General features: G+C 56.0%; 1 protein-coding gene across 1 annotated transcript in view; it reads left to right on the top strand.

The window, feature by feature from the left end:
* Window positions 1–13053, top strand: part of POLN (DNA polymerase nu) — a 144095-nt gene that overhangs the window by 127817 nt on the left and 3225 nt on the right. The window contains exons 21-23 of the mRNA XM_027598346.2: window positions 3127–3258; window positions 6786–6896; window positions 9402–9480. Coding sequence (XP_027454147.1) covers window positions 3127–3258; window positions 6786–6896; window positions 9402–9480 — 322 coding nt within the window. The remainder of the gene's footprint in view (window positions 1–3126; window positions 3259–6785; window positions 6897–9401; window positions 9481–13053) is intronic.

The raw sequence follows: 13053 nt of genomic DNA, 5'->3' as shown, positions 1-13053 counted from the left end.
CGCTGTTCCCCAGGGGTCTCGCCCAAAGGGGTGACTGCCGGCTCACTGCCCCTCCGTCAGCCACCTGCCAACTAACAATGCACCCTAGCTAGCCCAGTCCTGCTCATGGCCCCTCTGAGGCCCCTCCAGACACGCTTGCGTCTTGCTCTGAGCTCCCACTGCTCCTAGAGTCCATTGAACCCTTGATTCTCCTCAAGGTGTTCAGCGTTTAAGTTTGCCTCCACGTCCAATCATATTCGATCAGCAGGCACCCATTGTTCCTAGGGGCTGACATTTGTCACCAGAAATGCATAAGCAGGCCCGGGAGGACATCGCTGAGTGACAAATGCCCCAGAGTCATTGGTGCCAGGTAGGGCCGGGAGAGGCGGGGCAGGCTGCTGGTTCTGAAGGATGTGGAGAGTTAGTCGGGGCTGCTCTGGTGAGAGCAGCCAGCACTCCTGGAGGCCACAACGTGCCAGGTGCTCACTAGGCCCCAGAGCCACAGACAAGAGGGAGAAACTATTAGCAAAAATGCGAGGGGCCAAAGAACACTTGGAGAAAAGGGAGTGAAGACGGTCTTCGTAAAACTAAAGATGCAGCTCACAAGCACACAACGTAATTCGCCGTCTGTGGGAAGAGTCACATCCCGCGCTCATCTAGGATTTCAGAGATTAGGACTGGTTGTGCTCCCACCAGGGGGGTGCCTGCTCTCAGGGGGACAAACCTGCCTGCAATTACATCTCAAAGAGCAGAAACCCCATCAAGTGAACCAAAGCATGAAGGACAGTTGTGTGAAAGGGGCCACTCTCCGTGAAGCATGGAACACAGGCCCTCATGGTGTCAACGGCCATCCTGCTTAGGTGCCTGAGTGTGACAGGCCCACGGAAGGGTGCAGGAGCAAGAATCAGAGAACTGTCCAGACCCTCCATCTCTTTCCCAGTCTCTGTCTTCTTCCTTTGCAGTCACTGCATTTTTTGTTCCTCTGATAAAAAGCCTTCTTCACGTGCAGGACCTCGGCCAACTGCTGCCCTTCTGACCTCCCAACATCTCTACCCAGTACAGGAAAGGAATCCTTTCTGGGCCACACATACTGAGAAGGAGGAGTGTGACTTGTGCACTGGCCGAGCAGGCCCCAGCAGACTCCTCTCCCACAGGTATCAACTATAAATTATGGAAAAAATATAATAAACAACTCCCAAAGGGTACTGAAAAGTGACCTTTGGGAGGAATGATTCAGGGTGACCTTGGTCAGTGTGATGGGTGGCTAACACTCCAACAGAAATCCATAGTCTCACTTGCCTGAAGAAACAGAGGACAGAGTTTGAAGCAACCAGAGAATCTGGAAAGTGAGGGGAAAAGCTCAGAAATAAAGAGAGCCAAAGAAGCCAAAGAACACTAGATTCTGGGTATGAACTCTGCCCAAACCTCTGGCTGACCCCTGACTATGCATAAGTAGGCAGACTTCAGACAGCCCAGCTAAGGCTGAAAGGGCTGAACTGAGATTTCAGCTGCTTCCCACTGCAGAGGGGCAAATTTCAAAGTTTGACTTTAGCCACATTAACTGCCTCCTTAAAAAAAAAAAAAAAAAAAATCAATACTCCTGAAAAAAAAAAAAACCATAATAGAGTCGGGTGTCTACAACATTTCATTCACAATATCCAGGATTTAATCCAAAATTACTAAACATATGAAGAAATAGGATAATTTGATCCATACTCAAAAGAAAAGGCCATCATAGAAGCAAATCCTGAGATGACCCAGATGTTGAAATTAGCAGAAAAGGATTTTAAAGCCATTATTATAACTATGCTGAAGGATGTAAAGGAAAACATGCTCGTAATGAATGGGAAAAAAGGAAATCTCAGAAAATAAAAAGAACCAAATGGAAATTCTTAAAACTGAAAACTACAATGTCAGAAATAAAAAGTTCACTGACTCAGCTTAACAGTAGTTAGACATGAGAAAGGACTTAGCGGAGAAGACTCAGGGTTCCACTAAGCCAGATGTGCCAGAGGTGTCTAGCCACCATCTGATGCCTTTCTGAAAGTCGATGGAGGTTTCCACTAGAGTGACATAGCAGAGGGGCAGGGATTAGAATGTCCTAGAAAGAAAGCCTTAGAGATGGATTATTTCAGTGGACTCTATTCATGAAGCTATCACATGGTCTTAAATAAGCTCTAATACAGAAAGTGGAGTTCTTTTGTTTCTGTCCAAATGACGTGGGATAGTCTGGCAAGCTTGGTGAGAGCAAGGACAGAGGAGCACAGCCTTTCCCACTCTCCATAGCCAAGCTGTGGAAGAAAACATCTGCCCCTTCACTCTCCCAAGATATGAACAGTTTCCGTCCAGACCCCTGAAAGCATCAGCTGACTCGGGCTAGGGGCAGCCTGGCTAAAGAGAAGATTGGATCTGAGCCTAATCAGTCCCTTTCCTCCAGAGGTGTCCCCTTAACAACCCTGGGGTAAGGACTCGTGTTCTTGAGTCATAGGTGAAGAAACAGGGTTGATTGCAGGTCACATAACTTCCCCAAGGCCACACGGCGCCGCCCGTGCGTGACAGAGCTGGACTCAGACCCAGGTCTGTGTGGCCTCAGCATCTGCTCCCCACAGGCTGCTCTGGGACTCTGGGTGCTATCCTGACCAGAGATCCTGCTGTAAAAAAACTCACAAGAATACCTGCATCCTCTAGGAAACAAGTATCTGTCTGGACCAGAAGTGTTGGTCTCAAAAGGAAAATTTCAAGGATGGCATCTCCTAAGTACATTTTCTCATGATTTGGCAATGGAACGCTCCCTTGCTCTTTCCCTCTGTGCCCCTCTCCAGTGTCCCCTAGTTCTGGAGTTAGCTCTCTCTCTGGACAGGCTGAGGGACTTTACTGGCAGCTTTACCTCCATGCCTGCCAGGCACTTGGCCCGTATTGTTGAGACCGGGCACCAGTCTAGGCTGAGTGGCACCGAGAACTCAGCTGGAAAGCCAAAACCAACACTATCCTGACTGATCGGAAGACATAGACCCTGGACTCACAGTGTCTTCCAAGGGCCCTTCTGCGGGCTCACTTCTGTGTGTGGTGGCCGCTGCCGGGCAGTGTGGCTCGTGACCCCCGCAGGTGTAAGCTCGCCTCTGATCTTGAGCGTTTCTGTCCACACAGGGAAGGAGCGGCTTGCTGCTTGCCTTGGAGTTACTGTGCAGGAGGCTGCCCAGTTTTTGGAGAGTTTTTTGCAGAAGTACAAGAAAATCAAGGACTTTGTCCAAACAACCATTGCCCAGTGTCACCAGACAGGTGAGCCAGACACAGCCAAAGCCTTTGCAGACTCCCCTTCCCCTCCCTGATGACCTGCAGCCACCCCTGGTCTCCTGGCCCTGCTCCGTGGGGGGTGGCGGGCAGATGGAAGGGGATGGGGTGAGCGGAAAATGGGGCCCTAGGCTCCAGGGTGAGAAGGGTCCAGAGCCAGGGTCTGCTTGAGTTAATCTTGCATCAGAAAATGGTAGATGGGCAGCTAGAGATACAACGCTGCACTTAAAAATGGAGAATGTATGCTTTTACGAAAAGCACGTAGTATATGTACAAAATTTCATCAGTGTGGTCACAAATTTCAAAGACTATCAACTAGAACATGTCATGTGACCACAATGGAATGCGATCCGTCCATCTACCTGTTTGGAAACGGATCACACTCCTCAATGATTTAGAATCAGAAGGCATCCCAAGAGCATTACAAACATCTTAGAAATAAATGAGAGAGGCTGTCCCGTGAAAACTGTGGGGCACGGCCACGCCGATCCTTCACTTAGAAGTACAGGAATAGTTTAACAGCATATTTTTTTAAAGATTTTATTTATTTATTCATGAGAGACAGAGAGAGAGAGGCAGAGGGAGAAGCAGGCTCCCAAGGAGCAGGGAGCCTGATGCGGGACTTGATCCCAGGATCCCGGGATCATGACCTGAGCCGAAGGCAGACGCTTAACCATCTGAGCCACCCAGGTGCCCTAACAGCATATTTTTAAAAAGAAAGAAATTTGTGAACATAAATGGGTTGTAGTCAACCCTAGACGTTTGGAAAAGAGCAGCACGTGAAATGAAGCAGGGGAAAGAGAGAGATGAGCGGGAGCAGGAATCATGAAGCAGGGAAGGGGGCAGAGGGGCGCTCGCTCGTGCTGTAGGGAAGGAGAAGCGGCACCAGCGGCTCAGCCTTCCTAACAGCCGTGCCGCGCTCCCTCGGAATCCCTCGGGCTCCAGGCTGTCCCAGCTCTGCCAGGCCCTGCTGGCCACCTTCCTCTCTGGAGCCCCTGGCGGGCCCTCCCCAGGGGCCTCCTGGCCTGACCGTGCATCCAGGCAGCAGCCCCAGGCGGGGTCCCCGTGGGCCCTGACCACACTCAGCACCCAGCTCCCTGCAGCCTTGGTGTGGGGCACAAGAAAGCCAGCAAACTGCTCCCATTCCCAGCGAGCTCCCTGGACCTGGGAGGTGAGCCTCCGCCTTGGCCACCTGCACCCTCACTGAAGGGAAAAATAAGACTACCCACTTTGGAAATGTTAGAAGAGTGATAGAATATGGAGTCAGAATCACTGAAGACAGAAGACAGTGAAGGTGCCGGCACGCTGTCAGTGGCTTTCCGTAGAGTAACTCATGGAAGCTTCACTGCAGTTCTCCACGTGGGTGGTATCCTTGCCCATTTTACAGATGGAGAAGACGAGTCACCAAGACATTAAGTAGCTTCTCAAGTTCACATAGCTAACAGGTGGTAGCAGGCTGGGCCCACCCCCAGGCAGCTCCAGCCCAGAGCCAGCACACTCCCCGCCACCCACCTCTGCTTCCCTTCCTCGCACTCAACTCTTGAAGGGCCGTACGTGGGGTGTGCGTGCCCTTCAACCCACTATTACACTTCTGGGCAGAAAGATCCTCAAATGATCATTAAAATCTTCCACACACATTGGTTGAGGGTCAGGCAGTGATACGAGCTCCTCGCTGTCCCGGGGCCACAATCCAAGAGCCACAATAACCCACGAGTAAGCAAGTACATGCAGACAGTGTCCGAAAGACAGCATTGTAGGGGCGCAAGGAGCCAGCACACAGGATTGCAGGGGCACAAGGAGCCAGCTGACAGGATTGTAGGCATGGAAGGAGCCAGCAGACAGCACTGTAGGGGCGGAAGGAGCCAGCAGGATGCCAGTGCAGAGAGAGACGGAGGGAGGCCCCTGGAGAGCACCGTGTGCCCTGGCCTCCCGGGGGGTGACATCTGAGCCACCACCACAGGAAAGGCCGGGAGAGCCTGGAGCGGTGCTGGGGTGCACAGGTGGATGGGGCAGCCCGGAGGCCAGAGAGAGGCCAGTGGGCCCAGACCCTGCGTAGCACACCACAAGCCGCGGGAAGAAGCTGGGGTTCATTTTGCACAAATCAGTCCAGGAGCGTGGGAGATCAATTGGCCGGGGAGGTGGAAGTCAAAGCCACTGCCCCGGGGAGCCGTCTGAAGGGACGGGACCTCTGCCAGCATCTGAGGTGGAATGGACGGAGCGCACAGGCAAGAGACGCCAAGGAGGCAACACGGACTGCTGACTAGAGGGGCTCAGGCCCCCGGGTGTGCACGTGAGCTCTCTGCGTAGGCACGCCTGACCCTGAGGGGCCAGAGCAGACACATGCAGATCTGCCAGGCGTCTGTGAGCAGTAGGGCTCTCGCCCTGTCCTCACCGCCTGTCACTATTAGGTGGCTTTACGCGGGTGCTCCGTACATTGTCATTTTTGTAATTATGACGTATGTGGGAAATTCTTCCAGTCCTCAGATGTGTGAAATCCTGAGTGGAGAATTTAATCTCACCAACACCCAATAAAACACAAGTCCTCACTGGTCAGGAATATACTCACCCAACACGACATGTTTATGTTCGTTTTCTTTTCTTTTTTTTTTAAAGATTTTATTTCTTTATTTGGCAGGGAGAGACACAGCGAGAGAGGGAACACAAGCAGGGGGAGTGGGAGAGGGAGAAGCGGCCTCCTGCCAAGTGGGGAGCCCGACACGGGGCTCGACTGAGCCATCCAGGTGCCCCTGTGTTCGTTTTCTTCAGGAGGACCTTGGGGCAGGCAGTTGAGCGTCTCAGGTGGTGATCTCAGGGTCCTGAGATGGAGCCCTGTGTTGGGCCCCATAGAGTGTGGAGCCTACTTAAAAAAAGAAAAGAGGGGCGCCTGGGTGGCTCAGTCATTAAACATCTGCTTCGGTTCAGGTCATGATCCCAGGGATGGAGCCCCGCATTCGGCTCCCTGCTGAGATCTGCTTCTCCCTCTCCCACTCCCTCTGCTTGTGTTCCCTCTCTCGCTGTGTCTCTGTCAAATAAATGAATAAAAATCTTTTTTAAAAGAAAAAGAAAAAAAGAGGACCGCAAAATTATGAAGCTTCGGGCTCCACAAGACTTGGGTCTGCCTTTGTGTGAGAATGTGGCCCCTCCCTCCTTGAGTAGACTAGGGATGAATGCCTTTCTCCCTATCCCAGCTGCCGCATGGTTCAGAATTCCTTCTGTACCCGAGCCCCACGAGTGGCCTTTAACAGCCTTTGTAAACTGCCCTCCCCGTCCTCTGTGACCTGTGACTGCAGCCAGAAGTCAGGAGGCAGAGCTGCCAGGAAGCTGCCCTGCTTCCCCACCACAGAACCCACTCGCCCCGAGACAGACTGGGAGGCCCGTGGGCAGAGGAGGGGTCCTGCTAGGGGCCCCAGACCCCATGTGGGGGAGGCCATGCCCACAGAGGCTAGGGGAGCACCAGGGCGCCGCACAGCCTGTTTAATTCTGCCTCATGTTCTCTTCTCCTTCGCGTGACCCAGGCTATGTGGCATCCATCACGGGCAGGAGGAGACCGCTGCCGAGGGTCCGCGCACAAGACCGGCAGCTCCGGGCGCAAGCAGAGCGGCAGGCCGTGAACTTCGTTGTGCAAGGTACGCAGAGCACCTGGGGCCGCCTACCATGGGTTCTCAGCAGCTGCAGGGCTGAGTGACACCCCCCAGATTATCTGGATGCTAGTCCCTGCTTCTGTACTCACTGGCAGTTACACAGGAGGCTGGAGTGAAATAGCACTTGGCGCTCAGCAGGTGCTCAGGACATGGTGGTCTTTCCCCCAGGCAACACTCTCCTGGACCTCTGAATAGGGAACTGAGGCTTTCGGAGTTTCTCTAGCCAGGACTAGGGCGAGACCTGGAGCTCAGTCCCCACACTCTTGGCCTGGGGCTCTCTGCCATGCCCCTCATGCCTGGCAGGGGTAAGACCTTGCAGCAAGGCCTCCAGACCCAGCAGGCCCTCCTGGATCCTGCAGCCTCAGCAGCAGGCGGCCGGAAGACATGATGGCACCCCGTCTGCCCCTGGTTATGAAGACTCCCATCTCTAACCACAGCCCTCAAATAGTTCTGCGTAGAGGTGAAAAGGGAGAGCGATAATCCCGGGCTCCACATACCGTGGGCCACCAGCTGTCCCAGGGAGGCCCCAGGCAGCCTGGAGTCAGGTGTCATCCCATTGGTGACCCCATAGGTCACAAAGGGGGAACCGAGGCCCCCAGGGCCCAAACATGAGGCCTGAAGGCAGGATTCCACCACCTGCCCCCAGAGGGGGTTCTGAGGCAGGACAGCAGCCAGGGACCCCAGCCCACGAGGAGCAGGTGGCTTGGAGTAGCAGCAGGTGGGGATCATGTCCCTGCAAGTCCTGCAGAGAGGGGGACATGGCAGCACTGAGTTCAGACAGCCCCCATGCATTGCTCGGACAGCAGGAAGCTCAGTGGCAGCTGACAGAACAATTACTAGGATCGGTCTGGGCTCAGTAGAGAGTCTTCCAGAGTCCTGTCTCCCAGTGTGACTAGCCAGACAGGAGCTGAGGACAGTGACAGCCCTCCACATCCTGAGATGGTGGGTTTTCACGTAGGAGGCCGTTGTCAGGCCACAGCCACGTGTCTGTTCCCTAGATGTGTGCGAGGCACGTGCTCGGTGATGCCAAAGCTATGTTAGAGCCCTTCCAGAAAGACCTACACACGAGATATCTTCACGTGAGAAGCCGACCAGGGCACCCAGCTGCTGTGGATACGGCCTCCCTGCACACGTGTGTCTCTGAGCAAGTGGCTTGCCATCCATCCAGTCCATCCACATAACGGAAATCTGCGTGAGCTGAACTAGGTGCCAGGGGAAGCAGTGGCCAGTGCCCACGAGGACGTTCTGCCTCTGACCCATCAGCCAACCTGACCAGCCGTGACGCACCCACCTCTCTGGGGCCTCCCCTCCCCCACGGCCCCTCTCTTGCCACCCGCCTCCCCACCCTTGTCTCTCCCGCCCCGTGCACTTTTCTTGACATCCCACCCAGCACAGCTCCCTGTCCCGCCTGAAGCCCCTCACCGCAGCGGTCTCAGAGGCCAGACCTCCACGTCTGCCGCTCTGCTAGGAAAGGGACGCCCATAGCCTGAAGGCTCAGCCTTGCAGTGGAGCAAGGCAGTCCATGGACTAACAACCTTTACTTCTTCGTGAACCTTGGGAAACACGAAGAGCTAAAGCAATTTCAAACCACAATGAAACCTGAACTTCAGTCTGTTTTCCATTACTGAGACACCTGCTGTGTGCCTGGCACTGGAATGGACACATCCCTACACTGGCCAGCACCTTGCAGAGTGCCCAACACAGCCCTGACATGTGATTTATCCTTACCAAAATCTAGGACGCTCTATCATAACCCCATTTGATCCACTGGAAAGCTGAGCACAGCAAAGTCAAGAGGCCACATGGCTGGAAGACTGAGTGCACGCCCCTGCCTGGTCACTCTGTTAGCTGGTGCAGCGGGCAGGATTCTAGATTCTGCAGAACCTGTGAATGTGGTATCATTCCCACGATTCGGTCAAGCCACAAGGCAAAAGGGGGTTTGCATCCATGGTGGGCCTGACCTAATCAGGCAGGCCCTTGAAAGACCATGTAGGGGTCAGGGTCAGGGATTCACTGTAGTAGGTGCCCTTCAGCTGGCCATGAAGAAGCAAACTGTATGTTGGGCAGAGAGCCCATGGCAAGGACCCAGCGCAGCCTCCAAGAGCTGAACATGCGGCCCACAGCTAGCAGCCAGTAGCAACACAGGAACCTCACTCATGCATGGCAAGGAAAGGAATTTTGCTAATGACCTGGGGTCACTCGGGAGTGGGCCTTCCCTAGGTGAGCTTCCAAATGAGGACTTGGTGGGGTCACACACTGATCTCAGGCTGTGAGGCCCCGAGCAGAGGACCCAGCCACACGGGTTGAGTTCTTGCTCGGCAGGAGCTATGAGATGGTAGATCTGGGTTGTTTTCACCTGTGAGGCGTGGGGTCCCGCGTCCCACAGCATAGAAAACTAAGCCGGGGCTTCGCTGAGTGTGCTGGCCAAGTCCCTGCTGTGGGGCCCTAGACCTCACATTGTTCATGAAACAGAACCACTTATTCCCACAGGCTCAGCCGCAGACCTCTGCAAGATGGCCATGATCCACGTCTTCACTGCAGTGGCCGCTTCCCCAACCCTGACAGCCAGGTCAGTGAGTGAGTGGCCAGCCTGCCTGGGCCTGACCCAGCACGTGGACCTGCCTTTCTCAGGGCTTGGGTGGGAGGCCTGTGGTTCTGTGAGTCAACACCGTGGCTGGCCCATGCGCACGCACCTCCCAGGAGCAAAGCAACGCCTGCCACTTCCCGTGAACCCCAAGCAGAGGGGCCCCCTGGGCCCAAGCTCCTCTTAGCACACTCCCAGGAGAGCCCCTGCCTCCCAACTCGGGCTGGGCCAAGTGCCCAGTGGCCAGCTCACAGCAGCTGCAATAGCGATGGGCCATCCGCCTGGAGGCACAAGGAGGCCTCTCGAGGTTCAGCTGGTGTGGAAATGCATCTCCCCAGGTGCGTGTGAGCCCCTGCAGGCCCAGCCCAAGGAGCATCCCATGCAGCTGCCCACCCGAGGTGGGCGGACCCCACTGACCCTCAGTCGGGACATGGAGACTCCACACTGGCTCCATTCCCGGTGCCTGTTGCTGCCACCACCCAGTGTGCCTGACACCTAGCCCCGGCCCCAGAGCCAGCGTGCAGATGCATCTCTAAGATGGGGGCTCAACCACGGCTGCCTCTGGGCCACAGCTGTCTCCACTTTCTGTCTCTGCCTCCGTGGCAGAGCATCCAGGTGGCTGGGTGACAAGGAGCCCCTGTCCAGCTCTGCTGGTCCAGAACCATGTCTGGCACCCGCCCGAGGTCCTGGCGCCAGTGCAGGTGGTGGCAGGGGGTGGGTTCTGCTCCAGCGCCCCGGGACCCCTTCCTGGCGGGTCCCTGTAAGTCCCCCAGAGAAGTGAGTGTGTCAGAGCCCAGAAGCTGTGTTCTTGCTTGGGCCTCCCTGCTTGGGCCCCATGCATGTCTGTTTGCCTCGCTGGAGGTGGTCTCCAGGCGGGAGGGGGCCTGTCCCTGCAGACGAGCCCTTCCCAGGCAACAGGACCAGGCAGCTGCTTCTCTGGCTTGTGACCAAGGGTGGGAGGTCATGCTCACCTATGTCACCTGCACAGCGGGACCCTTTTCCATCTGAGGCTAGTTTCATCTTGGCTTCGATACTGTTCTACTTTTCAAGGCATGATTGCCGTCCATATCTGAGTCCTTCATCTTTCCTTAAAAAGGCTTCTCCTTCTTCACAGATTTCCTACTGTTCATTTTGATGTTTGAACCTGGGTGGTTTTTTTTTTTTTTTTTTTTGGCAGTTCCAGCGATTTTGTACAGAAAGGTGCAGTGGGCAAAGGCCCCGCCAGAGAGTGTGGGTGGCATCCTAGTGAAGGGCTGGGGAGAGGACTGTCCCCAAGCCCCACAGACCCACCCAGCAGCCCCCTCTGCAGCCCTTGTCCCAAACCCCACCTCGGACCCACCCACCGTCCACCTCAGGGAGAAGCAGCATGGGGAAGGAGCCTCCGCAGCTGCCAGCCTGGGCCTGGGAAGGAGCGATGCTGGGTGGCTGTCTGAGATATGCTGCCGTACCGGGGTCTGGGCTACGTCTCTGGTTTCTGCTGCCACTGGGGGGGCAGAGGCAAGAGCAGAATGGGAAACGCTTTCCTCTCAGAGTTTCTCCTGCCCCCATGTCCGTCTGCTCCCCGCCCCCCACACACGCCAGTGCATGCTGGGCCTCCAGTCCCCTGCTCCCTGCGTCCTGCCCCCTGGTGTGCTTTCTGTAGGGTACATTTAAGAGGGGGCATGAGCCTGTGCAGCTCACCACCTCGGCCAGAACTGAAGGCCACACCGTGGTTCTGCATCTGTGATACCATAGTCCAGAGAAGTCTGATCCATTTTGGGGTTTTGTGGGATTGATAAAGGAAGATGGTACATGAAGACTTAGGGTCTTCTTAGATAACGGAGTCCAGAGCTGAGCATGAACATTTCCTGCTCTGGGGTTTGGCACCCAGCTGCCCTTCTCTCAGGCTTCACTGTCTTTGGGAAATGCTTCCCATAGCAAACGTGTAGTGTTGTGTTAGAACACAAAGCAGTTCAGTGTGGAATCTGGGGCCTTTCTGACCCAGCTCTCTTCTTCCCGGAGCAATGGGAGTTTTGGATCGAGTTTAGAATAGGCCGCTGCAAGCCATGTGTGAGGTCACGAAATGCATCACCAGAGGCTTGTGGCTGTCCATAGCGGAGCAGGTACCCGGAGAGCCTCACCCAGTCACCCCCAGGCCCCCATGGCCTGCAGCCACAGGCCAGCCTCCCCTCGCAGCCCCCGGGCCCAGAGCAAGAAGGCAGGCAAGCTTCCAGCTGCAAGTTGTTGGCACAGTCATCAACACTCAGGGCTTGCCTCTGGGCCTCTCAGGACATGGGGCCTCTGTGAAAAGGCCTTTCTAGGTTTCAGAACATGTCGGAGTCAGAAAGAAGCTTCAGAGACGGTTGGCTCTAACACATGAGTGTAGACAAGGGGAAACTGAGGCTCGGAGCCCACCCATGTCCCTCCCAGCCCAAGCCGCAGAGCCACAGCTTTTGTTCACACTGTGTCCCCGGCACCGAGAGGACCAGGAGACCCGCCTGGTTCCTCCGCTCTGGACGGCGGCCACCTCTGGAAGGCCCTCATCCACTCCTGTGCCCTCGGGTGCAGGGATAGCCAGGAAGATGCAGGGTGTTCTGTGGAAGACGGGGTCATTGGCTCGCCACCAGGGGGACCCTCTGACCTCTGGCCACCTCGCCATGCAGCAACAAACGAGGACGCCCCGTGGCCAGGCCTTGCTCACCACCATGCGGCACTCAATCTCCCGGCCTCAGAAACAAGCAGAGAAGGAGCCAGGGGTCCGGGAGGCAAGAGACTCGGCCAAGTGAGGAGCGGCCTGGATGAGTCTGGACCCTGTGAGACGGCAGGGCGGCCGCGGGCCTGCTCCTAAGGCCGGGAGGGGGGAAGCAGGAAGCGTGCGAGGCGGTGACAGGGAGATGACAGGGCGAGGCCAGCGGCGGGCGCCGAAGAGGCCGGGCTCTGCCGGAGCACTTGCTCACAGGAGTGTCGTGGAGGACAGCGGGACAGCGGGCAGTCACTCCCCGGGAGCAGCGGAGTCTGACTCGCGCACTCAGCTGCCCCTCTCCTGTCTCGTGCCCCCGTTTCCAGCTGGACGTCCGGGAATGTCGCCGTCAGCTGTGGGAGCGATGTGTAAGTTGACTAACGACTCAGGCCTATTCTTAGGTTGCTGCCACACTGGTGGCTCAGAACTCACAGCGTCATTTCAAGAAGTGTGAACGCTGATGCTGCTAAATCTGAAAGAAGGAACGAGGGCCTCTTCTGAGTTTCTGCCAATTTGAAAACAAAGATCCCGTGGGAACAAAGACCCCACCGGGGGCCATGCCACCAGCCTGCTCTGGCTTCCAGAGGGCAGCCCAGAATTTCGGCCAGATCCTCTCCCCGCAGGACCGGCAGGAAGGCCTGCGGCAAAGCCGGGGGCCCCCGGACGTGGCAGCAGCGCTCATCTCTGCCCTGTGGTTGGAAGAGCTGCTCCCTCTCTCAGCGGGGCTTGCCACGACCCCTGCATGGGGGGCCTCACCGCACATTTCCTGGGCAGCCTTGCCTTCCTAGAGCCTCTGCCTGCCGCCTCTTCCCTCCCACACAGGGCCTGCAAAATGACAA

Source organism: Zalophus californianus, chromosome 2, assembly GCF_009762305.2.
Source record: "Zalophus californianus isolate mZalCal1 chromosome 2, mZalCal1.pri.v2, whole genome shotgun sequence".
In the NCBI taxonomy this organism is placed as follows: Eukaryota; Metazoa; Chordata; class Mammalia; order Carnivora; family Otariidae; genus Zalophus; species Zalophus californianus.
The sequence above is the reverse complement of the archived record's forward strand: the minus strand, read 5'-3'. Positions and strand labels throughout refer to the sequence as shown.